This window comes from Ctenopharyngodon idella, chromosome 8 (assembly GCF_019924925.1).
Source record: "Ctenopharyngodon idella isolate HZGC_01 chromosome 8, HZGC01, whole genome shotgun sequence".
Taxonomy (NCBI): domain Eukaryota; kingdom Metazoa; phylum Chordata; class Actinopteri; order Cypriniformes; family Xenocyprididae; genus Ctenopharyngodon; species Ctenopharyngodon idella.
In genome coordinates, this window is record NC_067227.1 from 4,784,342 (window position 1) to 4,811,813 (window position 27,472).

Below are 27,472 nucleotides of genomic sequence, written 5' to 3' on the forward strand. Positions count from 1 at the left end.
AGATCATTTGATCATCTTCCTGTTTGCCGATATTTGAGCACATATTTGGGATGTAAAGAGACCGTGGTGTTCCCGCAGACAGAGTGATTGATCACATCATATTAGGGGTCGTTTCTGCACGGGGTAATTTTCTTTGCTTGCCTCGGGCGATCCTCACATGTGCGTTTCCATGAAGTCTCCAGACTCCGTCTCTTTTCATCTGCAGGGATGACAACAATAACAACGACAACAACGAAATTTACCTTTCCGAGACGGGATTTTGACAGGAAAAGCACTTAACGCAATTTCTTCCAGCGCAATTAATCACAAGCGGTTATGAAGATGCGTAATGAAAGCGGGCGACTCATTGCAGTATAATTAATGTAACATGCCATATGCCGCTTATTCAAGACTTGTGGCTTATACACGTATCATATATGCGTGGGGTTGTGCTCAATATTACAGCTGTTACACTTTTGTTAAATTAAAGTACTGTTATAATGCAAACAAAATCAATGTAGCCTAATATTTAATTTGACTCTATAAAACAGCACGGCAGTGACAGACTATACAGGCATGAAAAGGCTGATTTTGATCATTATTGCGCGGAATAAAAAAAATTGATGTTTATAAGCGCTTATCAATTTTGCAAACCTTTTTTTTTTTTTTTAAACAGTAAATTATTGTCTTACGTTATGTATTTATATGAGATGTGTGCATTATAGAAAATGTGTTTGTAGGTCATGTTGTGTTTGTAATGCTGTACTGTAATATGTTTGTAGGTTATGTTCATACTGTGTTGGGATGCTGAGATAATTTGTTTGAAGGTTATGTATGGATTAGGTTATATTGCATGTTTAGATCCTGTTTGTAGGTTGTGTGTGCATTAAGTAGCCCGTGGCGCCTGTAGTCCTTCGCTTTGAACGAGGGACAACGGAGGAAAAAAGTCTGTCTAGGATTAGTGGTCAGATTTCCTATTTCCCATACACTCTCAAGGTCTTGAACCCAATTAATGGCTAATAATTACCCAGGGAACTTAACTGTAGTTGCTCTCGCGGTTTCATTAGCTGTGGAGCGCCTTACGTTATAAGGGCACAGGCGTGTCACCAATTCAAATGCGCGCGATGGAATGTATTAGCCTACTACATCACTACACACACACTAATAGCCTATATATTTAATAGTCAGGTTTGTACTAAAGTTTGAATTCACTTGAAATCTGTAAAAGAGCTTTTGTAAGTGTTCGACACGCGCCTATTTGTTTTCAATTATTCTGCCTCACCTCTCCATTCTCAGAGTGTTTACGGCAACCACTATTGCCTTCTTTGATAATGTTTTGTTACTACAGCCATTGAGTACCTTTGCCAATTTTCTGATTTCCCTCTCTCTCACACTCGCACACACACTCTCTAGGACTGTGTGTGTGTGTGTGTGTGTGTGTGTGTGTGCAGTGGAGAGAGAGAGAGAGAGAGAGAGAGAGAGAGAGGGAACTTGCCTGAAGCCCCGTCATCATGAAGTTGTGTTTACTTTGCCATTACATCCACTGTATTAGCATGTAAAGATCAGAGCGCAGCCGTAGTTGTCGCAACAAGTGGGTTTTTTCCCCGTGTATTCCGACTGTGGCCACTGCTGCGTGGATATCATTTCACATATTGAGTGTGGTGAGATCCTATCAGTGCGTAACACATAAGCCGAGCCCTTTCCTACCATGAATAAAGATTTGGTTTCATTTGCTTTCGACGAACGTATAGCAATAACAACAGAGACTTATCTTAGCTATCTAATTCTTATCAGTTTTATTTATAACAAATATTATTATTAATAGTATTTAATTTGTTTTACTTGTTGGTATTTACACTGTTGTTTTTATGATTAGCTGGCGATTAATAGTAGTTATAATTTTTTGCTCAAATAAATGAATGGTAAAATCAAACGATGTGTGCCCATTAATGACGGTATAAATTGTTGCAGTCTGTTGTACCCATAAGCAACCACACAAATAAAATCAACAATTATAAAAAAAACAAAAATCAATAAATTAACAATAAAAACAACTTCCTTATTTGTTAAAAATGTTCCTTTTTGTAAGTTTAACCCAAAATATTGTATTAAAACACTTTACAATTAGAATTCATTGGACCGAACACCGTGACAACAACAAAATGGCGGCTTATGCATTTTATTTAGTGAACTTAATAAAATACACTTACAACTGTAGACATATTCAAACATATATAATGGGTTAATATATTTAAAATTACATAGATTTATGTGATTGATTGTTTGTGATACTCAGTTGACAAACCTCTTGAATTCTGCTCTTAATTAAGCCTAATTATGATGACACAAACTCAGTCACTGACATCAGTTCTCAGTGTGGATGTTCCTGAGGCCTGGTTTGCAGAACACCTCTCTTCCGGGGTCTGGGCCAGCATCCCTCCCTTCCTGTGCTAAACCACAGGAAAATGGCAACAATCTGGAAAGAAAATAGTCCAAATGCGTAGTTACATAGCCGTCACGTTTCCAGGAGCTTGTAAAAAGGCAGACGTTTAAATGACGCAGAAAACTATTCCCCAATGAGCTAGTGATGAGGAGCAACACTTTTCTTTACAAGTGTAATTACAGTTAAATGCCTTTACAAAGGTGTTGCTCCATATATGAAAAAAAAAGTCCAGCCCCAATGCGTGAGAGAGATTTTCATTTGAATTGTTGCGTAAGGAATGGGCGAATGGCGTGCTTTTACTAAAGAAAAAAAGTGGCACATTATATATATCAAGTCATCTTTGCTCGCTCTAAAATAAAACAACAGTTGAATTATAGGCTAAATGATATAGATTAATAATTCAACAATGTCACATTTTTAATAGCCTACCCAACACCTGTACATCTTGTGGGCAATTATAATTTATATGTAACTTAAAAAAAAAAAAAAAAAAAAAAGGATTTCTCAAAGAAATAAACTCAGAATTTTTGTATATCACATATCCAATTGAATGGCAGTACGTGTTTCGTATCGTATCATATGTCTTGACAAGAGAAGGTTTTACCGATAAAACGTTTAATATGGAGTCAATCAATAAACCAATAAATGTCATTCGTCAGTGGGGGCTTAGTAACAAGATCACCTCTTCCTTCAGAGCAGGTAACGGCAGGTTTATATATGTAAAAGTGTTTAAAGCATTTCGCCTTGTTAATCCATCTAAACCTCTTTAACGCGCCAAAAACAGATGAGCCAAATAATGTGCAAAATTATTATTTCATTTATGAATGAAATAGGCTCTGGAGTTTATTTGCACAAAATCAAAAGGCAGCAATCCACCAGAGAAGAACATAAACGTTTCGTGCCTCATTCGGCCTAATATATTTATTTGAGAAAAAGACATTGTTTCACAATATGTTTATGTGCTAATGTTTACAATCATATTTATTGGTTTTAATACGCGAGGAGCTCGGACCTCTTCAATATCATCATCTTCATAAAAGCATAAAAGAGTAACCTATATAATGCCTATATGTCGGGGAATGATATCAACGGAAAAAGACTCGAAGTTAGTGGACATGGATTACTGTTAATGGCTGCTTTAAATATCTTGAAAGACACCTGCGCGAGCCCATGTGCTCCCACGGGATCTGATGACAACACGAGATCCGATTTATTGCAGAATGGTCTTCTAATTACAAAGAGAAATAATAAATAAAAATTGTCAGGTTAATTGCCGTCATCTTAATCTTGTACTGTAAATTCCAATACAATTGAGAAAAAAATATTATTATTATTATTATTATTATTATTAATAATAGGCCTAATAATAATAAAATAGAATTGTATTAGGCTATATTTTGGCAAAAAAAAAAAAAAAAAAAAAAACGGCAGCCTGTATTATATAGTTTTTAATAATGCAAAACGCAAAATAATTCAAATATAGTTAGCAAGTAACGTCAATTTCCGACTTTCCGCATCATACTGACTCCTATCTTTTGATGTCTAACAGGATCTATATTACGTGCCAATTGCAGAAAATAACTGCGGATGTTGAGCCTGCTGTTGCACTCCTGAGGCTTGATTCTGACAGCACGCCTACAGCCTTACAGTGACCATTAAAATGCAATGATTGTGCACATGCAAACATGACTGCACTTTGTTATAGGCTACGTACAACAAATAATTCAACAGAATCATACTTACATGAGTGTATCGGTTGCCTTGTCGTTCCCTGCTTGCTTTACCTGCACATAAACTGCCACGAATTTGTACATAGCAATACTGATGTACAAAACCTAATCTAGACCTAAGACCCAAACAAACCCCAGAGTGCATTGTTTCAAGAGAGAGTTTATATGCATACCTTCTCAGTGCGGATCCCACGCGTGCACTCATACATACAGTATTTCTACTCTTTTTACATTACACACATACACACACTCTCTCTCGCGCGCGCGCTCTCTCTCTCTCACACACATACACACATGCACGCACGCGGGAGCTCCTGGCCGTCTGGAGTCTAGCGCGCGGAGACTCGGGTGGCTCTCAATAGCAACACTGAAACTGAACACACCTTTTACCTATTTATAGAGCTCACCTAAATTAGTAATGTTAATAGTTTATATATATATATATATATATATATATATATATATATATATATATGAGGCACTCACTAATGTTCTTAAATCTACATCAGATACAGGGACTTTCACAATAAAGTTAAAAATGAATAATATGCCCAGAGAACATTCTACTATTTTCATTTTCTGAACCAGCATGAATAATAATAATAATAATAATAATTTATTTTATGAAGAAATATGCTTAGTATAATTCTTTTTCAACAATATTTTCATGCTTTAAATCGTCGCTTATTATTTGAGTGCGTGAAATGTTCGCGATCACCTTGCGTTTGAGGGCTGCGACCTTGACCCCATCCAGGATTCAGTGTCCAGTGTCGTACCGAATTCCGCAGGTCCCTGAAAAATAGCACTTATTCCTCTTCAGGAGCTCAAGAAGGGGAGGTGGGGGGCGATCCGAGATGTTGCGGAGCGAGTGGAGGAGGAGGGAAAGAGATAAGTGATCTAAAGGAGACACGATAGGACAAAAAGTGATGATGATGAATACATTGGAAAGTTTTTGGCCCTGACGAGGGTGTCAGATTGAATGGCCTGTGCGCATGTGCGAAGGTGTCCAAACTGACAATGCTCGTGAGATGAAGATAGCGCTGCTGCTGCTTCTGAGCTCAAGGAGGACGCGAGGAATCTACAAGCCGACAAGATGAGATCCAAGGCGAGGGCGAGAAAACTGGCCAAAAGTAGGTCCTTATTGCGATACTTTCGCTCCTGAGCGGCCGCACGGCACTTTGAACCCTTGCGCACATCACCAAAGTGTCATTTTCATTGATCAGTTCCTGCTGAGAGCGCGTCTTTGTCCGGTGCGTTTGTTTTTCAGCTCTCAATTGCATTGAAATCGCTCAAACTCTCCGTGATCCGCGCGTCCACCCTTTAGAGCAGATGCTGCCGTAGTGTGCTTGTTCACAAGTTTCGTTTGTGGTGGTGCTTTGGCTGAAATGATCAGGAGAGCGTTTCCACGCCGTGTTGTTTCACTCTCGTGTTTTAGCGAAGTCGAGAAACCGTAGAGAATTGTTACGCGAAAGTTAGCGAAGAGTTGTCGAAAGGGATAGTAACTTTTTTATTGAGTGGTTCCAGGTCTTGTGAAATCATATTCCTGCTTGTTGAAATAGTGGGCGCTCTAGCACTGCTCATGGACCCCAGGACGCACAGACCGAGTGTGGAGATCTCCAGAGCTTTCTGCCTGTCCACTGGATGCCATAGAAGAAGGAATATGAAACAAAACGGACAATTCATTCTGATAATCTAAAATTAGGAGGTCGCGTTTAGGAATCCTTGTCCTCTGGGGTCTGTTGCGGTTCGGTGTGCTTCATCTGCGAATGGCAAATCAATAATGCATATAGGCTGTATGTCTTATTGAAGAAAATAGAGTCAGCTATTTTCTGGACTCTTTCGAAGGCGAGGAAAAGTGTGTAAATCTCCTCTGGACTCTGCACGATGTCTTTGCTTATTGTTTGTTTGGCTTTCATTTGTATTCCGACTTGTTTGTAATAGGTAGGATTTCACACTCAAACTATTTTCTTACATTGAGTGCCCGTGAAACTTTTGCATGCGATTATAGCATTCAGAGCAATGTGGACAATTCATTAGAAAAGGCTTCATTATACTTAAATTATGTAGCAATTTAATAAGTGTTATAACGAAGTTATAACGAAGTATAATGTTATGAGCTTGATATATCTGTTTCCAGAGGAAAATGATCATTAAAAATAATTTCTTTTTAACTGAAAAACTAGTAGACTATATGAAACTGCGCAGTTTTGAAAATGCTCGTCTTATGTGTTTCAATGACCATATGTACGCTGCGACAATTATTAAAATATTAGGACATTTTAGTAGCTATCTGAACATATGCAGTAAAGCTCGCGTGGGCCTGATGACCTGTTGATTCAAATTGCCGGGAGAACAGCATACTCGGTTTGTTTTGAGACAGAAATGTGGGCCTTGATATTTTCTCATGCACACTTCAAGACTTCTGTAGCACACGAGACTTGTGAGAATCGCTATTAACAGGTCAGACTGTCGTTTTTCGTGTTTTGTTGTTGGTCATTCAAGATTAATTCGCTTTTGTGTTGGAGGTCAACTCTCCTGAGTGCTCAAACCATATATATCAGACCTTCTTTTATTTACATTTCAAGGCATTTATTGTGTAGTTCTCTGAGAGATTATAGTTTCGTTTTTGTGTTGGAGGGCCTGATCTCAGTTTTTAAAACACAAGCGCTCATTAAAGACTACTGATATATGGCGTATATTCTGTACTTCCCTTATTTCATCTATAACTTATTTCATTTCGTTGCTTTGAATAGCTAATCAGTGTTGTGCTCTTCCATATTCGACAGATTTACTTTATGAATGCATTCAATCTGTGTGTGATTTCATTGACTTAAGATGTTTATTACGGGTTCCCGTGTTCATATCATCATACAGATATAATAGGCCTACTGTTTCAAATGTATCTGCATTCATTTTAATTTAAATGATGAACAGAGTATACAGAGGATATAAGAATGTGTATTATTATTATTATTATTACTATTATAGCATAATGCATTATTATAATTATTCTTTAAATGTACATTGTTTTCCCCTAATACATTCTCTTTAAAATATACGTCCAAACTATTTAAAAAACGCAAATAATGTAATATCAATACATTACAAAATTATTAGCTATTATTATCATTAGCCTATTATTATTAACTCAACAGTTTGCCGCTTCGTCATTACCAAAAGCAATTGCAGGTATCGCCGAGAAGCTTCTTAAATATAAGTTTTTATACGACACCGACGGTCATTGCTTTTAATTATTTCTCATACCTGAAGTGCAATCAAATATCATCGCCATAATTGTGTTTAATTAAACGATATTATAATAGGTTAATGTGGGATCCAAGTAAGGCACAAATCACCATCTGGCGGCTGGATCATCTGCTAATACTGAACGAATCAAGTGGCCATAAACGCAGGTAGTTACAAGAGCTTGATTCATAATGTTAGGCCATTCATTCATTTTTCGACGAGCGTTTAATGCTTTCAGATTTAACATTAATATACTGTGGTTTATTTACAACCACTTAGTTCAAGCTTCGTCTTTGATATATTATTATTATACGATAGTTTAAGTTGAGTTTCACAGGGAAATCAGGTTTGTTCTGGCGCCCAGGTATATTCGCCTGATACAGGCTCTCCCTCCCTCACTCTCTCTGTAGTTAATTTGAACCATTAGTAACCGTTTTGCAATGATAAAATAATATTTTAATTTAAATCAAAGTGTAATTCTAGGGGGGGAAGTGTGAGCAATTTGTGTAATATATTTATAATATTATTGGAAACAAATATGAATTAATTTGAAACCATCTACAGTTGGAGTTACGTGTCTAATCGATAATGAACTCAAACGAGGCCTGGCTCTGTCACGAAAAACAATGGTGAAGGATATTTTTTTTCTGGATTTGAGCGACAATAAATATGCATTAATTCATTCATTAACCATTTCACACGTATCCGACTCTTGGTGATTCTATGGGCCATCTCCCGCCATACGCGAGAGACTGTCCATGAATTTTCTTGGCGATGATTTTTCCAGGCTAGGTCATATAGGCTGTATGCATACAGTAGGCTAAATGACGTCACTGAAAAAGTGTGTCGGAACACTCATAATTAATTACAATATACAGTGAAGTGACAGATATAAACTGCCACAGATATATATTCTAAAAATATGGATATTTTTACGGTACTTTATTTATTTATTTATTCAGCACATTCCAAAAATATTTCATTTAGTAATATACTTTTTATATTACTTCTTATTTATAATTTGTTTTAATCTTATGTTTTCATTAAAAGGGCAAAATTCTTCAAACTTTTTTTCTCTTTCACTTCAATGTGGGCTTTTTTCTTTTTTTGCTGTTTACATTATGATGCTGTTTTGAAGAGAAAAAGTTGCACACAGAAATAAAATAGCAATGAATAACAAATCAAAAAAAGTTCTTGTACAGCCTATGTTGTTTTGACAGACATAATAAAATCAAGCCATAACACTGTAAAGCAACAATAGAAGCTGTGTGTGATGTCTTGCTAGAAGACACAGCCTGTCAGCACTCAAAACTGGGCTTTTACTGGCAAAATGGCTGACATTTAGCTTCAAGCTAGCTGAATGTGTATGTGCCCAATATGCTTTCACACATGAGAGCTGGTGAGCAGACTAATGGTGCATGAGCCATTAGAGATGTACAACTCCTCGCATGTAATCTGTGAGATGTAAGTTTGTGTTTGATAAGAACTTCTTGTTAAAAGCCATATGAAAGTGCCAGTTAGACTGGAAGAATTGTGAGAAAATCATTTAATGTCTGCGTGTGCAGTGCATAAGTGTGTGAGTCCATAGAACAACCACACAACCACACACACACACGCACACACGCACGCACACACAGGTGAGCATGTCTTTGTTCCAACACTGACGTATACTGACTGACATTAACTATAATGAAACCAGTTTAAATTTGTATTTGATAATGTTACAATCATCTTGGCATGTAATACTGTACATAGAATGTATGCGTTCACATATTCGTCCTCAATGGGAGCCTGTAGGGCAGCTTTTGACCAGACGGCCTGCTTAGTTAACCCCAATCTTGAGCGAGAGGAAAGGTTGATGGGTGGCTTATGGAACGCAGGCAGAGCTGGCACTGTTTCCCGTCGAGAGCCCCTGCCCACCTGAGCTCAGCTCACTGCGTGAATCGCCCTGTGCTTCCCAAAGGTGAGGCAGCTCGATCTCAACCTTGCTCACATTTGTCACACGTCATTCATTCTACTTAGTTTTTTTTTTACTGTACTGCGCTGTTATTGTTCGCTTGTGGCACCTCTTTATGACATCACAGTGACTCGTTCGTGGGAGGGCCTTTTACGCGTGTGTCTAAACACTGTTTCAGCTGTTCTCTGCCGCACTGGAACTGCACACCCTTTTTTTCTTTTTCCTTTTTCGTTCACCCAGTTGTAGGAAAAGTCTAAGCCTATCACTTGACTATGTTTTGGCAGTCATGTGCATACCTTAAAGATGACTTTAGTGTCTTGCTGTGTTTCCTCCCAGCATAACGTAGTTTATTTGTTTTTCAAGCCTTGTTTTTTAAGAAAAAAAGAGGATATTTAAGAACAGGCCCCCATGCTGTGGAGCAGAGTAGGGTGCAGTGTGCAGTAGGGGAAAGACAGCCATTACAGAACTGTTAAAGCCATGTCTGCGAGAGAGACGTGCTTATCATGTTACAGCCCAGGCTGTCTGCAACTCCTTGGCTGTAGAAGCGGACACACTGCTGTTTTTTAAGGTGTTTGAGTGAATTGCAGCTCATTATTCTTTCTTGCTATGCATGTTGTCTTGTATTTGTTATTGAACTCTAAAGTAATAATTTATTTTGGATAATTCAATTGCTGAAAATATTTGCATTGGATTTTTTAGTCTGTTTGCAATTATTATATATTTTTAATATATAATTATTACATTTATTTTATTTTATTTTAGAAATGTTTGCTTGAACTTAATACAGTAAATGTACACTCAAAAAAGGTTTTTTATTTTTTATTTATTTTTTTACAGTGCTGGTCAAACAACCTCACATTGAAGGTTATTCATTTTAAATAATAATAATGCAATCTATGCAGTCTTTATGACATTTATGATATTATATAATATAATATATGATATAATATTATAATATCTATGACAGGGACAGTTTATATATAATATTTTTTTTTCAGTGGAAGTCTTTAACAATCACAAAGAACTCAAAAAAAAATGTAAAAGGTTTTAGGAAATGCAGGAGTAACAAGAGCAGCCTCAGGGGACTGGCATCTGTGGGAAGACATATATAATAATCACGGCATTCTCAGAATATCCTTTTCTGGGATCAGCATCTGCTGCTCTTGTATAATGCAAACAAACACTGGTTTTAACTCTTCAGCAGGTGGGCACACCGTAAAAAAGAATTGTTGGTTTAACTTAAAAAAGTAAGTTACCTGGTTGCCTTAAAATTTTAAGTTCACTGAAATAAAAAAATTGAGTTAATACAATGAAGGCAATTGGTTTAATCAACAGAAACGCAAAATATTATGTTATCTGAACCACATTAATTATCTAAGTTGATTTGACAAAAAAAAAAAAAAAGTTGTGATAACAAATCACGAAAATAATAATTTTTTTTTTTTTTTACAGTGGCTAAAAAAACCCTACACAATGAAACATCTTCTACATTGTGCGACCTCCGAAAGCTCCGTTGCTGGATTTGGTCGATACTGTACAAGGAAAAAGTAGCTTTGTACACCCACCGGGAAGGACTGTGAGAAATAATTAACCCTGCATCATGTGTTCAGGGTTGCTAATTTTAGGCCGTAAAACGTCTTGGTGTCGTAACTCCTGCCCAGAAAGTGCCAGGAAAGTTTCCATCCAACATTTCGAGGCACCCAGTTGTGCTGCGTTTTAATGGGGAGCCAAATTAATATTGTTGTGGATGGTCAACACCCTACAAGCTGCGCAAAAGCTGGGCTCGAAGTCGACTCTCAAGGAAAAAAAGGTACAAAAAGCTGCCATTGGGACGGTGCTCTTTAAAAAGGTTCTAATATGTACCATTTAGGTACTAATATGTACACTTTTGGTACCAATATTTACCTTTGAGGTACTAATATGGACTTTTTAGGCACAAAGGTGTACCTTTTGAAAAGATATTGCCCCAGTGACAGCTTTTGTACCTTTTTTTTCTGAGAGTGTGTGTTTATGTCAAAACAACAAGAGATTATAATATGATAGGAGTCCATTTACGTGCACTGAAACGAAACATACTCCGGAATTTGTTTCCAATATTTGGAGGGAAATTTTCTTTAAAAACGACAAATTTTTCCCTGTTGCATGTAGCAACATAAATCTCCCTTGGAAGCGAACACATTTCCTATACAAAGCAGGCTAGGCTGGTGGTTTTGGCACATTTTGGGATGTTTAGAGTGGCAGTTCACCCCTGCAGTGAGGACATACACGCACGCACATATTCTGTAATTCCCCGCTGAAGTTCCCATGCGGCTACCGTAGGCTGTTTGGCCAGACCTTGATGTTGCATCCTTTGGCGATAAGAGAGTGGATGTCATTCCCCAGCGGGCCACTCGAGCAGAGCATTACCGCTCGCCGCTCACTTTCAACTTTACTAGAGAGCACATTTTCAAAGGGCCCGGCCTCCACATTTATCTTTTGAACTCATCTTCTGTCCCTCCATCTTTTGTCATTACGGGGGAAGATGGGCAGCTCTGTCTCATTAAGATGGTATGACGTGCCGTAATGGCGGTGGTAGAGTCGTTTTGTACTTTAGAGATAGAGTGCTTAGATTTGCTTTGATAAAGACGTCTTTCATGTTCCCAAAGACCTCTGTCAGCCCATCATCATTTTTCATAATTGGACAGTTCGGTATTCTGGGATCCACTGTAATTGAAGCATCATTATCCAGTGACTTTCTCAGGGTGAGGCAGCCTATATTTGCTTAATGCTTAACTTTTCTTTGTACGCATGAGCGGGGGTGGGATCGTGCGCTGTGTACCAGATGAATGCTCTTGCTTACTGCCCCTTCAACTATTTTTGTCCATGAAAATTGGCTTAATTACGTGAATGGTTGTTTCTTTTTGCTCTGCGTCGCAACACAATTAGTCCATCTCCCTGGCTGCAATTTGTTTTCATAAAAAACGAGAGTGTTGGCACGCTGATTATGAAGCTCTTGCTCTCGAGGGAGAGGCGGCACTATTGGTGTGTTAAATTTCATTAACTACAGTGCGGCTTACTGGAAAAATATATAAAACCTCAAGCTGCCGCCATTTTCTTTAACCACTTTAAGGCCGACATCCTAAACAAATCATTACTGGCACACACACTAAACCCTGGCCACTTGCACTTTCTGCCTTTTTTTTTTTTTTTTTTTTCTGTACAGGTGAACACTTAAACTTCATGTAAGCTTCAGGCTCATTAATCTTCATTTAATAAATTGTCCTAAAATAAATGTTCTTTCAATAAATTGTGCTTTTAAATACCTTTACACAGGACAGTATTTTGCAAAACTGTATATATTTATAAAAACTATGTGCAAAATGTGATGCATTTTATGTATTTTCATAGGGTTTTTGCATAATGTGGTCTTTACTGTCACCTCTTGGTTGGCTACTAGATCTAAAGCGTGTGGCATATGGGTGTTTTCTCTCCAGTCAAAAGAAGAAGAAAAGAAAAAAAAAACGAAAGCCCTCGTCAGATTGTTAGTGAAATGCTGAGAAGGGGTTTTTAGGGAGTCAGCAAAACATTTCAAGATGGGCTATTAACTTCAATCTCGAACTGCGATTTGCCTGTCCGTGAAAGCGCAGGCTCTCTCCAGCGAGGCTCCGGTTCCAGCGTAATGATGAGGCTGTGTGTGAAAATATTGAATTGCAAAAACATCCAGTGTGTGAGCTTGTGTGAATGTGCCTTTCAGCGCAGCGCCGGCGCTAAACTCGCAGTGTTTGAGTGATGGACAACAAATGGCATTTTGTGCTGGGCAGACGCCCCATCTCTGGCAGTCAAGCTGAGGGGCCGTTATCAGCTGCGCATCTGACCCCTGGATATTTCACCGCCTCTGTCAGACATCTGACACTGCAGTCTGACGCGTCCTAACGAATGAAATGGAAACCTGAATATGGCTTTTTGTCAGTCAGAGGGAAGCATGACTTCAGTACATCAAACGTATGAAAGTTTTGCTCAGAGCTTTGAGCTGTGAGTTGAGGAAACTATTTTATGAAGCTACAGTACATGCTACTCATAATTTGAAATTGCTTACTTTTAAAGCATTAAATACCAATTCGACCAAAATGTACACTATAAACCACAAATAAAACTGCTGAGCTATTGTAAAATTGCAATTGTAGTTAGTTTACTCACTACAGTTAGTTTGATCATTTACTCACCCCCATGTCATCCAAGATGTTTATGTCTTTCTTTCTTCAGTTGAATAGAAATTAAAGGTTTTTGAGAAAAACATTCCAGGATTTTTCTCCATATAGTGGACTTCAACAGTTACCAACGGGTTGAAGGTCCAAATTGCAGTTTCAATGCAACTTTAAAGGGCTCTACACGATCCCAGCCAAGGAATAAGGGTTTATCTAGCGAAACAATCTGTTATTTAAAAAAAAAAAAAAAAAAGTCCTTTTTAACCACAAATGCTCATCTTGCACTATGCGTTACGCATGACGTAATCATGTTGGGAAGACGTAGGTGGAATTACCAATCCAGTGTCTACAAAGTGAACGTGCAAAGACTAAGTCAAACGGCCTTTACAAAAAAATATAAAACAACGATGTAGGACGATTTTGAAGTTGGAGGAGAAAATGCCCTACCGTGGTATTTCCGCTTACATCACGCGTGACCTTTCCAACATGATTACGTAATGCGTGGCGCATCGCAGAGCAGTGCGAGAATAGCATTTGTGGTTAAAAAGTATATCATATTTTTTTTTTTTTTTTTAGAAAATGACAGATCGTTTTGCTAGATATGTCCCTTATTCTTCAGCTGGGATCGTGTAGAGCCCTTTGAAGCTGCGCTGAAACTGCAATTTGGACCTTCAGCCCGTTGTACCACAGTGCAGTCCACTATATGGAGAAAAATCCTGGACTGTTTTCCTCAAAAACCTTCATTTCTTTTCAACTGAAGAAAGAAATTTTAATTCTGAAGTGAACTAATCCTTTTAAAATGACCCCTTAAAGGTTTGTGGAGAATAATTTAATAAAATATGTGACACCCAAGTGTAATATAATAAAGAACATTTAAAGCAATACTAATGCATATTAATATCTTTGCCACAAACCCAGATTGTTTTAGTTTTTAGTTTTGTGTTAATAAGCAGTTTTTATAGTGTATATATATTAGGCAGCGTCAAAGTCTCTAGTGGGTGCATGCCTCTAGTTTAGGTCCATTTAGAGGCTTGTTGCTGGTTTTGGGCCCTGTGCAATAATGATAATGAGAGAAGCTGTTGAATTCTGGGAGGGTCTACAAGTTGGCCGCATGTCAGGCTCCCCCTCGCCCCCACACCCTCTCGGCTATACTTCCCCCGGCCCTTTTCTCTCTGTGAACCGCATGTTGGCACCGGTGTCCCTTTTCCGACTGCTGTCCACTTCTTCAGCTCCTACCCCCTTCTCTCTCTTGTGTTTTTCTTCTTCTTTATTTCACTCGCTCTTCCTCTGCTCTGGAAGCTCCAGCGCAGGCCTTTGAAAGGATGCGGCGCTTTGTCTCGGCGATAAAAGATGCCATAGTTTCCCTTTTCCTCTCCTTTCTCCCCGTCCCTCAGCGGCTCTTGTAAAAGTGCAAATTGTCCCCTCCGAGGGGTTGTCCTCCTGGCTTCAGAAGGCCCCGATTCCAGCCTGTTAATTACGCTGAAGATTCCATCTCTGCAAAAAGAGCCGAGATTCCCACAACCACCTGGCCTTCTTTTCTTGTCGGCTTTGATGGCAGGCACCCCACCCCTCTCCTCCTCCTCCTTCTCGTACCACACTTTTCTCTCTCTCACTCATTAATAGAGGTTTTGAATTGCTTTCTGACCCTGACAAACTGCTCTTGCTGAAAAGGAGATGAGAGCAGGAACAGGAATGAGCACTGGTGGGGGCAACAGTGTTGATGGGATTGAAGAGAGTTGGTGCAAGTATGTATCAAGTCCGCTGCTGACTGTAAAGGTAGCGGTTGCACAGACTAGTCAGTTAGCACTGCCACTGGTTGGATCTGTTTTGAATCTATGCATTCTTGTAGCTCAAACAGTAGAGCATGGCACTAGCAACGGCATTATCATGGGAATGCATGAACTGATAAAACGTAGGCTATATGTTGAATGCAATCTAAGGCACTTTGGGTAAAAGTGTCCGCCAAATGTATAAATGGAAAAGTCACATGACTTCAGTTGTGCCTGTTGTATACATGGTGACAGCAGGAGAAAAATTCAAATCAACAATTAAAAAAAAACTGCAGACGAAGACAAGAACACTTTCTGTGTAAACAGCCCTGAAACCAACATTAAACAGACTGACTAATTTATTGCTGATATGGATTGTTTATGTTCAGTGGAAGTAAAGCAGTTTATGCAAATATGAAAAACAATATTATTGAGTTTTTTAAAGACACTTTTTGTCTATTCATTGATTTACTAGTCTGCCACAATAATTTCATATCTTAAAATAATGTAATTAGGGTGCTTTTCTCAATGAATTATTAATAAATAGTATTGAGGAAATTAATAATATATATATATATATATATATATATATATATATATATAGATAGATAGATAGATATAGTATATAGTGTGTATATATATATATATATATATATATATATACTTATATAGTATTATATACTTACATTATATAGTATATACTTAATACTTATATAGTATTATATATACACACTAATAATGATTAATGATGTGCTAATTAAGCAAATTACAAAATAGCTATTTTAAACAGCTCAGTTACATTTTGACAGCCCTAATAAATCAATATATTGACAAACTACTTTTTTTTAAGATTTATATTTTAAATCACTCTTAAATTCAGACATGTTTGAAACAACATGAGGCTGAGTGAATGCTAAAAGAATTCTCATTTTGGTGCAAACTATTCCCTTAGTGAATCTCAGTTTGGACGTTTTAGGTCAACAACAGAGTGACAATCCCGAAACAAATTTGTTTTCCATTGAGTTTAATTTGCAGTGCTCTATTGAAACCCAAGCACCGATCAATATGTTCTCATCCCACTCCAGCAGTGCAGAGCTCCACGTGAAAGAGCAAGAGAGATAGAGAAAGGCAGGATTGAGAGAGATCAAGGCTTTGGAAGGTAAACAAATTGCTCTATTATACCCTCTGTGTCTATGACATTATCATGGGATGGTCTCAGGGGAGAGGCTTTCACCAGATTAGAAGCGTCTACAAAGGGAAGAGGGACGTTCCTGCACTGTACTGGCAATGCGCCACAGTCTTCGTCCACCCGGGAGATAATCATTAACTCCCCCACACAAAGACACACGGCAGTTTGCTCGCTAGCTTGCTTCTGTTTGGCCTGTTCGGACATTCTGCAGAGGGCAGGCCAGAGTCGTCCACCTAGAGGTGTAGCGCACGTGCTTGAGGAGAGAATTACACCTGCCTTTTCAAACAAATATTTAGGCAATGTTTGACCTTTTCACTCTGACCAAGTTTACTTTGAAACTATGCATACAATTTCTATCGTTTTCTCCACAGATACACAGAACAATAAATTAAACCAGTAAACCAAAGTTTTTAAGCTATGTTGTTTCCCCTTCTTCTAATAACCAGTGACTATGAGTGAATTGTTTGCAACCATTTGCAATGTTTTGTGAGATGAGTAGTTCATTCCCTTATAAAATAATTTAGGTTAACGGTCTTAAAGGGGACCTATTATGCAAAATTCACTTTTATAAGGTGTTTGAACACCGATGTGTGTCCGAAGTGTGTGAGAACAACCAGCCTATAATGGTAAAAATCCACACACTCATTTTTTTTATAATTCTCATAAATGAAAAGCAGTCTCTTTAAACGAACTGATTCCTATTCCCCCCTGCGATGACGTCGTTGTAGGGAGAAGCCCCGCCCACAGCCGGTGACGATCTGCCCTATTAGCATAGACACATCCCTGAGTGAGAAGCACAGAGTCCGCCATTTCTGTATCCTCGCTGTAGCAGCTGGAGTTGTACAATGTCTGCGCCAAAGAGGCATTACAAGTGTTGTGTTTTGGGATGTACCAATGCACATACGAGTCTCCATAGACTCCCATCACTGAGGACATCGTGGTTAAATTTCATTTTCGAAGAACATGTCCCGAAGAAAATCGGTAAAGTCTTATACATTTGCGTCAATCATTTTGTGCCGGACTGATTCACAAACTTTTCAATGAGTCCCGTTCGAACATATAAGGCTGAACACAGCTACTGACAGTTTCTGACATTTTCAGTGCGTGAGATTGTCCTGTTTTGTTGTTTCCGGTGTTGTGGCAATCTGTCCTACACCGATATGCCGGAGCATATCGTCCTCTTCTTGAAAGCTGGCTGGGAGGACCAGCTCATTTGCATTTAAAGGGACACGCGCAAAAACGGCACGTTTTTTGAGCTAAAACTTCACATACACACTCTGGGGACATCAGATACTTATTTTAAAATTTGTAAAAGAGGCATAATAGTTCCCCTTTAATCTTTTTAAAATTATTTTCAGATACTTTTTTCTTAGAATCAAGCAATTGAAAAAGTGAGCAGTCAAGGTTGTAATTTGCAATTACAAATGAGGATGAAACCATACCAAAAAAGAAGAAGAAGAAAGAATCAAGCAGCTAAAATAAGGCATTTTGGCTGCTCCTTTTCCATCAATGAGACCTTTTCTCTGGGCATCTCAGTGGATTTGTGTGATTTAGAGCATTTGGAGGGTTGCAGAGGGCAGTGTTTAACTCACACAAGTCTACTTTGTGACTTCTGATATTTGCTTTTTCTCTCTCTCACTCTTTTTCTCTCCGTCGACTCAACCCACATCCTTCAGCTCGCATAAAGTGAAGATCCGGTTTCGGAGTAGTGTTTTATGAGCGGTTAGAATACCAGCCTGTGTGGTTTTTTTGTCCTCTCCTAAGCTGACCATTCACAAATGTCTCTGAGGTTTTTGAAGATGTCAATTAAAGTTTTAATTGGAAATAAGTTATTCGAAACAAATGCCTTTTCTTCCCGACGACAGCCTGTCAGTCAAATTGAAGTTCCTGATGTTGGCATTATTGAAATTATTTTCAGGCTTTTGAGGTTTTTAGGGAGTTCCACACAGTCTCACAGCACATTTTGTTGTTGTGACAACTTTGGCAACTGTTACAGCTTTACAGAGGGAATGATGTAAACAGGCAATATAGCCACGGCTAGGGTTCGGATTTCAAGCCAATAATGCATGAGAAAATAATTGTATATATATATATACACACAATATACACTTATATACACAATACTAGGCAGTATCTTATACAAAGCACTCCAGTTTCAACATGTCTGGTGTTGCCAATGTGCAGCAGCAGTCAGATGAGCTCCGGACAGGCCTACAAATGTTTTCTGTTACGTCTCCTGAGAAACAAAGACTTTTGATCACACTCAAACTGACTTTTGCTTTTCTAGCCAATTATATGATTCATTTCCTCAGCTATTGTGAAATTCAGTGCAACATGTCATCATAATAGAAGTCAGAGGTGCGGGAATTTTAAAATGCTCTTGACAGCTGCCAATATTTATTTATTTACTTATTTTTTGTGATGTTGCTCATTGTAACTGGTTTTTGATCTGCATTGCTCTGTCCCCTTACTGCACCTAAACGCCACTTGGGGTCCATTACCCACATTTTGTTTATTATTCTTTGGTGTTTGAATGGCATATTTGGAATGTCAGGAGGTTAAAGGTCATCAGTTTAGGTTGTTTTAGAGCACACCGGTTGCCCTTGCTACTTACTACAGTTACGGCATGTGGATCAAGTTCAACTATGTGTGTGACAGGAGATCTGGCTAATTTTTCTGGTGCGGAGTTAGTTAGACAGAAAATCAATCAAAAATGTAAAACAGGTTTTGGTCTGGTCTTTGATGGGTCAGATTTTTTTTGATAATTGTTTTTCAGACAGCCGTGACCGCACGTCTTGATTTTGCAGAGTTAGCCGCGTTCCTGGGTCAACATATTTTGTTGATCCTGGAACAGCATTCCTAACCATGTCCCTACCCCTAAACCTACCCATAAGTTATCCCTAAAATCAGAGGGAAATGATAGGTGAATAACAATGATGCAGAAGCACCTAACCCTGATTCTAAGTCTAAACTTGACATAAACTGTGAACTTGTTCCTCAAAGCTGATTGGTGGATTGGAATGTTGTTCCAGGATCAACAAAGTTGCTGGTCCAGGAACATGTTGTACTTGGTGAAACTGAGTTCTGCGCCGTGACCGCTGTTAACAGATTCTATGTTATCACATACCACACACTTTCCTTGACATTTGCAAATGTATGCAAATGCCTGGAGCATTATCATTTATACACATGCGTTATGTGTATACATTGCAGTATATGGGATCTCAATACAATATAGTTTTTGGTTTAAACAGACACATAGAGCATCTTTCACTATGTACTTAGTCAGACACGAAGATAACCTTTACCCCAAACCAAGACACACAGTAATACATAATATTATACCACTAATACATTTTCTATTGTATTTCTTAATGAATAGAATATTATTTGCTATATATTTTAAAATATTTATCTTTAATATATTTTTGTTCTTGTCTTACACTTGATTGTCATGACTGTAAACTCGACTTTTAAATGATAGTTCGGAACCCCTAAAGCGTTTGCTATAATCTGGGAAAAGCACACGCGCACATAAACGTGCTGAAATGGTAACAGTTGCGAATCCGTTCGTCCCTCCCTCCGTGCATGTCAGCACTCTCTCTTTTAATTAAAACTAGGTGTGGGACTCCTGCCTGTTCTTTTGACACCTCCCTATTTATCTACCGGACACAGTTCAGGGCGAGACCTGTGCAGAAGGGAAGATTTTTGTTTTAAGAGACTTTTCTTTGATGCCAAGTTCCTCCTGAAAAAAAGAGCCACCACATCTGACTCGAGTTTGCTGAAATAACAGCAAATGTTTGTCTTGTATTGTATGGCACGCCGTTTGAAAAGCAATAAAGCCCCTCTTCCAGCGCCTAAAGCACCTCTTAATAAAATAGTCAAGAATAACTGCTTTACCCTAATCTCTGCCATAGATTACATAGCTTGGGGCGGGAAATTAGCAGCAGACCCCCATGGCTCTCTCCGCGGCTAGCAGCAACGACCGGTGAACTTTACATGGCTGCTTTATGTCTATGAGGGCAGCGTCCTTTTTATTGAAATGATATTAGAAGCAACATGTGGCTAATGTGATCAAATTTTCCATGGCCTGGTCCCGATCAGGGGTGAAGAGGCTATGGCTACAAACACACTCATTGACAAATAAGAGCCCTGCTGCTAAAGGTCAAGGGTGTGTTAGGATGTGAGTATGTGTGTGTCTTTAAGGAGTGAGTACTGTAAGCATGTGTGTTTGTCAGTAAAATATCTAGCAATAATGGTAGAGAGATGTTAACTAAGTTTTAATGGATAGTTCCAACTCTTAATTCTAATTAGATGAGCCATGTTTAAACCCATTTAAAATGCAGATAAATGCATGCCTTTGACAGTACATTCTATATTAAAGGGTTAGTTCACCCAAAAATGAAAATTCTGTCATTAATTACTCACCCTCATGTTGTTCCAAACCTGTAAGACTTTCATTCATCTTCACAATAAAAATGAAGATCTTTTTAATGAAATCTACCACTTTCAAGCCCTAGAAAGGTAGAAAAGACATCATTAAAGTACTCCATGTGACCCAAGTGGTTTAACTTCAATTTTATGAAGCGACGTGAGTAAATAAAGTGGTAAATTATGTGTTTTTTTTGTTTTTTTTTGCGCAAAAAAAGCACTCACGTAGCTTCATAAAATTGAGGTTAAACCACTGGAGTCACATGGATTACTTTAATGATGTCTTTACTACCTTTCTGGGGCTTGAAATTTACATAGGCCAGTGGAGAGACAGAAAGCTCTCAGATTTCATTAAAAAGATCTTCATTTTTGTTCCAAAGTCTTACGGGTTTGGAACGACATGAGGGTGAGTAATTAATAACAGAATTTTCATTTTTGGATGAACTAACCCTTTAATGCAACAAGCATGTTGTTTGGCAACAATACAGTTATTAAATTATTACAATTGATGAAATAAAGATTTTATAGCATTGTACATGCTAGAGTTTTAATAAAAGAGTTAAGCCATTGAACAGTGTGTTGCAGTGATTTTACCACAGTTAAGAGTGTTCACATTGTGCATTCATGAATCGTTCACAATAATAGCAGTTACTTGTTGTAATTTCTTGAATTTAATAGGAAAGTTCACCAAAAAAAAAAGACTTTTACTCACCTCATGTTCTTCCAAAACTGTATAACTTTGTTTCTTCTGAACACAAAAGGAGATGAATGAATGAATGAATGGGTAACACTTTACAATAAAGTTCATTAGTTAACTACATTAGTTAACATTAACTAATAATGAACTGTACTTATACAGCATTTATTAATCTTTGTTCATGTAAATTTCAACATTTACTAATACATTATTAAAATCTTGTTAACATTAGTTAATGCACTGTGAACTAACATGAACAAACAATAAACAACTGTATTTTCATTAACTAACGTTAATGAAAATAATTCAATGAATGAATGAATGAATGACAAACATTGGGTCATTTCTCATAATATCTTGTTTTATGTTTCACAGAAGAAAGAAAGTTTTTGTTTGAGCTATCACTTTAGGACAGATGGGCAACTTTGGTCCCAGAGGGCCACTGTTCTGCGGAGTTTAGCTCCAACCCCGATACAAACCCATCTTCCTGTAGCTTTCTAGTAATCCTGAAGACATTGATTAGCTGGTTCAGGTGTTTGATTAGGGTTGAACTCTGCAGGACATTGGCCCTCCAGGATCGAAGATGGCCATCTCTTCTTTAAGTAGTCCATGTGAACCCATGAGACAATTACAGTTAGTACAAGTAAATAGGGATTTTCAAAATGTTGCGAAATACCAGTTTTCAAAGTTTCCAGGAACCTGACTTGAACTTGCTTTAAGTGTAGTGAATGTGGATGAGAGGTACTGACAGCTCTATCCACACAAAATTGGGAAATGAAGTTACAAGAAGGCAGTGAAGACCTTTTGCAGATGCATGAAATTGGTTGCACTCCCCGGTATTAACATGTAGACAGAGACAAAGAAGGATAAATAGGAAAAAGAGAGAGAGAGAATTAAGAAATACATAGGGAAAGAGAACAGTAAAACAAAAACAAAACAAGAATAGAAATACTGTAACAAAACACAAAATCTTCATGTCAGAAAAAATTGTCAAATGTGTTTAAAATTAAGATAGTTGGTATCTTTTCAAATATTTTGTTTGAAGTTCAGGTCCAACCAAATAATCTGTTTGGAATCAAAAATGAAAGTGCAGGATAAAACATTTCAAATGTTAATAAAAGAGATACTCTGGAACATGTTTTTACTGCTGAGGGTATAAAACCAAAATTTTAAATATTATTTTACAGAGCACCTGGGCTTTATACGGCCCCTCCTGTCCCTCCACGGGTTTGTATGCAGTAGTGGGGTTTATTTTCCCAAGCGCCTCTCGGGTATGATAGAATTTGAGTGCTCACACATATGAGCTCATCGCTCTACTGGTGGGCCACAACTGCAAAATGTTAACTGTCATCAGGATAATTTAAGTATTTGTAAGTTGTTTCCTTTGCACCAAACTGAGCGATATCTCACATTACCTTTTAGCCTCATCGCACACTTTTGTCTGTAAAGACACCACCCTGCCATCCATTGTCCACTAGATTCACCATCAGCGTCAATGACCGTGCCAGGTTCCTTCTTGAAGTACTAATAATGAGATTTATGCCAAGCGTCTTTTCCCTCCCCCAAATGTTTTGCGGCGTCCGCAAAGCTTGATTCAATTACAACGCTGGGTTGTTCTCAGATCTCAAGTCCGTTTTCAATTGAAGGAGGTCATGCTTCGTGTTTCTCATTGTCTTGACAGACTTTTTGAACTAATCAAATCTGGGGGGTCACAACTGGTTTTGTTTCAGGTCTTCAATTGTACGCACGTTCTCCTACCCTGCCTTAAATTGGATTTTCAATCAGGTCGGTGTCCGATAGCGTCCAGTGTCCGCTTTGAAGTGGAGGAACTTTCTCTGTCCCCTCAAGCCAGAGCTCCTTATCTGTTGCAGTGAAGGACTATTGTTTCAATCAGCCAGACATTGTTAATTACCCTTTTCATTGGAGTGAAGAGGCAGGTAAAGACAAATCCAATTTGACCACGCTTGCATTTGACCTGGGACACAACCCCCAGGCCAGTGGTCTTGAATTACATGACCTCTGGAAAGTTCCCTGACTTTCAACAAACTGCTGGCCTGCTCTTTTTGAGAAAAAAAAGTGTGAATACAGACAAGACGACACATTTTAAAGGGTTAAAAGTGTTTTCAAAGACAAAAAATAGTTGAGAAAGGATTGGACGGGCAGGTTGAGGATGTTTCTTCGGGAGTAAAAGTGGTGCGAACAGGACAGAGAGTCTGTCTGAAAGAGGCTATTCTTCCTCCCGTGAGCACATCAGCTTGTACAGCTGTTGAAGCAACGAGAGCAATTATCACCCGTTTACCGCTGTTGATTTGTGAGGGCTTTCTCTGGCGCTCTGTGGAATGCCCTTTTTTTCTAGGGTTTGTTTTTGGGGGGTTTTCTCAGCTCACAGACAGCTTTCAGAGGAGGATTTGCCTAATTGTTTGATAGCATCTGTCTTTCTGTGCCTGAGGAGGAAACAGCTAGCCTTATGCTAACATGTCTTTATAGAGAACAGGACTGTATTTAGGCCAATTACTATGTCAGTTTCCAATAAATTAAGAATTTGAACATTTATAAAGGCGAAGTGTAAAGTAGTAGTAAATTCAGTAGTAGCCAACACACACATTCTTCATTGGTTCATGTGTGCTGTGTATTGTTATTTTGACATTGTCCTTTAAGAGAAGGTTTGTTGTTTGCAGTTGTGGGGTCACTTTAGTTTTTTTTGGCTTGAGGTGATAAGACGGGCTTTAGGGACATTAGGGAGGGGGTACAGAGGTAATGGGCCTTACTAAAGGTGCTGGAAGGCAACTGAAGGGCAGAGAGATATTTCCCTAGTGAGTGAGAGTGTGTTTCTGACCTAGCTATACATTAGGGACAAAAACTGCTGCAAAATGTCCCCAGAAGTAAGCCAAATCTGACAAAACCTCTTTTTGAGAAAGTCCTCAAAGGGAAAATGTGGTCATAAATACTATAAATAATTATATATTTTACAAATGTCGTTTTCCCAGTCTGTAATAAAAATAAAATAACCAAAAATAATCATTAATAAAATAATCTACACAGTACCGGTCAAACAGTAAGGTTTTTTAATGTTTTTGTTCCTCAAAAACAGTAATATGCTGAAATATTATTACAGTTTAAATTAACTGGTTTCTGTTGTAATATATTTTAAAATGTAATTTATTCCTATGATGAATTTTCAGCAGCCATTATTTCAGTGTTTAGTGTCACATGATCTTTCAGAAATCATTCTAATATTCAGATTTTTGTTGCTAAAAAAAACATTTCTTATTATTATTAATGTTAAACACAGTTGTGCTGCATAATATGTTTGTGGAAACTGTGATTTGTTTTATTTTCAGGATTCTTTGATGAATAGAAAAGAACAGCATTTATTTTAAATTTTTGTAATATTTATTAATTTTATAAATTAATTTACTGTCTTTTTTGATCTACTTAATGTGCCCTTGCTAAAATTATTATTATTAAATCTTACTTACATAAGTAAGATTTAATAATAATAATCATGATATCATGAGTATCATGATTACCAAAAAAAAAAAAAAAAAGCAGCTAAACCTGTTTACATGATTGATAATAATAAGAAATTATCTTAGAATGATTTATGAAAGATTATATGACACTGAAGACTTAAGTAATGACTTTGCATCACAGGAATAAATTACATTTTAAAATACATTACAACAGAAATCAGTTAATTTAATAATATTTCACAATATTAGTGTTTTTACTTTATTTTTGATCAAATAAATGCAGCCCTGGTGAAATTAAGAAACTCTTTTCAAAAAAACATAAAAAAAAAAAAAAACGTTTCCAAACTTTTGACTGGTATATAGAAAAATGTCACCAAAAAATCATAAAATACACCATGTTTAATGTCATAATATTTGTCTTATAATTGCTTGTATTTATCTGCAGCTAGTCTGTGGTAAATATTAATATATTTAAAACCATTACAAGTCTATGATATTGTATGTGCTCTTTTAGAAACCGTGAGTGTGTGTGTATGTGAGTGGAACTATCGCTTGAGTCATTCTTCTCGCTCAACTCTCACCCAAATTAAAGCTCAGCAGGTATCTGGCCAGCTCTTAAACCCACATCTCACCCTCCTTATATCTGTTTCTCCAAGCGCTTTGTTTCCCCTCAGCCTGACTTTTCAGGGAAAATCCTCATATTTGTGGCTTGTGTTGGCAGCACGCTGGTGCTGAAATGTAGATTTTGAATGTGACCCTGACCCCGTTCGACACAGAATTGTTTATTCATGTCTTCTGAACTTTTTGTTTGTTCCAAACTTCTCATCCAGTAGAATGGACAGATTCAGCCTGAATGTGCCCCACCAACCCATCTGTCATTTGCTTCATTCAGGCATTTTTTTAATGAGCCGCTAGATCGTTTTCACGTCGACATGCGTATGAGAGATTATGGCTCATTTGAGCTCTGTAGACGCAAACGAAGAATAAACAAATCGATACCATCCAGTCACAATACCTTTCTGGAGCATGCAAAACTCATTTCCAGCTTGCCCAAATATCCCCACTTTTCTGTCCGCAGGACGCCCAGAATAGAGATGCTATCTGATCTGAGTTCAGAAATGAAACATGTCATAGCAAATTATGAGCATGTTTTTTGAATTACTTACTCTTGGGCTGGCCTGAAATCACGGCGTTTCAAGGCGGGAGACAGAGAGGAGTGAGACAGAGAGAGAGCGAGTAAAACGGACAGACTAAGAGAGAGAAAGACAGAGTGTGTGTTTGCTCTGGAACAAATAATATCACTAGGGCTGACTCATGCACTGCACAAATGAGAAATGATGAGAAGAAGCCCGAGTCATTCCTTTTTGGCTAAGTTTGGAGCATCATTTACTGAAACTGGCCTGGACCTCTGTGCAATAATAACCACATCCTCCAAGCATCTTCAGCAAGGCCTGTTTTTATAGCTGGCAAAGATGGGCATGGGCTTGTTAAGACCTAGACTGGTTCAGATGGAGCGGGCCAAAGGGGAGCAGTGCCACAGAAAGAGTCATTCTGATAAAAATGTGCTTTACGCACCAGAGAGATGACTAGTGCAGCTAAAAGAGACACATCTCGTAGATGGTTATGAAACAGAAAAAGTGTTGTTGTCAAGCATGGTGAGAGATTTTAAAGGGTTAGTTCACCCAAAAATGAAAATTCTGTTATTAATTACTCACCCTCATGTCATTCCACACCCGTAAGACCTTCGTTCATCTTCAGAACACAAATTAAGATATTTTTTGATGGAATCTGAGAGGTATATGACTTGTCCATAGACAGCAATTTAACTACCACTTTCAAGGTCCAGAAAGGTACTAAAGACATCGTTAAAACGGTCGACGTGACTGCAGTGGTTTTACCTTCATTTTATGAAGCTCAGTATTGGCAGAGGCTGTAGGGTGAATTCAGGGTGATTGGGACACATTTTGCCACCGAGATGAATTGGAAAAAGTGTCCCAATCAACCTGAATTCACCCTACATGTGAGCAGCACGACGCATGTGTGTGATGCTGACGCAGGAGCCGGACAATAATGAGTCGGCATTCTGATGTAGAACCTGGAAGCGCTGGACGTAAACAACGTATGAAAATGACACAGAAGAGAAGATATTGTTGAATAAAGTCATTATTTTTGTTTTTCTTGGTATTCTTGTCGCTTCATAAAATTTAAGGTTGAACCACTGTAGTCACGTCAACTATTTTAACGGTACCTTTCTGGACCTTGAAAGTGGTGGTTAAATTGCTGTCTATGGACGAGTCACATACCTCTCGGATTTCAACAAAAATATCTTAATTTGTGTTCCGAAGATGAATGAAAGTCTTACGGGTGTGGAACG

General features: G+C 38.0%; 1 protein-coding gene and 1 long non-coding RNA gene across 8 annotated transcripts in view; one reads left to right on the forward strand and one right to left on the reverse strand.

Annotated features, from left to right (window-relative positions):
- Positions 1-2,142: 2,142 nt before the first annotated feature.
- LOC127518050 (uncharacterized) lies at positions 2,143-8,675 on the reverse strand. The gene is made up of 2 exons (XR_007931443.1): positions 5,169-8,675; positions 2,143-5,049 (listed from the first exon to the last, which is right to left on the reverse strand). It is a non-coding gene; the product is annotated as an uncharacterized LOC127518050 (long non-coding RNA).
- The window catches only part of prdm16 (PR domain containing 16), a 256,289-nt gene continuing 233,861 nt past the window's right edge, over positions 5,045-27,472 (forward strand). For all 7 annotated transcript variants that reach the window (XM_051904337.1, XM_051904344.1, XM_051904338.1 and 4 more), the window contains exon 1: positions 5,045-5,282. In XM_051904337.1, coding sequence (XP_051760297.1) covers positions 5,246-5,282 — 37 coding nt within the window. In that variant the 5' untranslated portion in view covers positions 5,045-5,245. The remainder of the gene's footprint in view (positions 5,283-27,472) is intronic.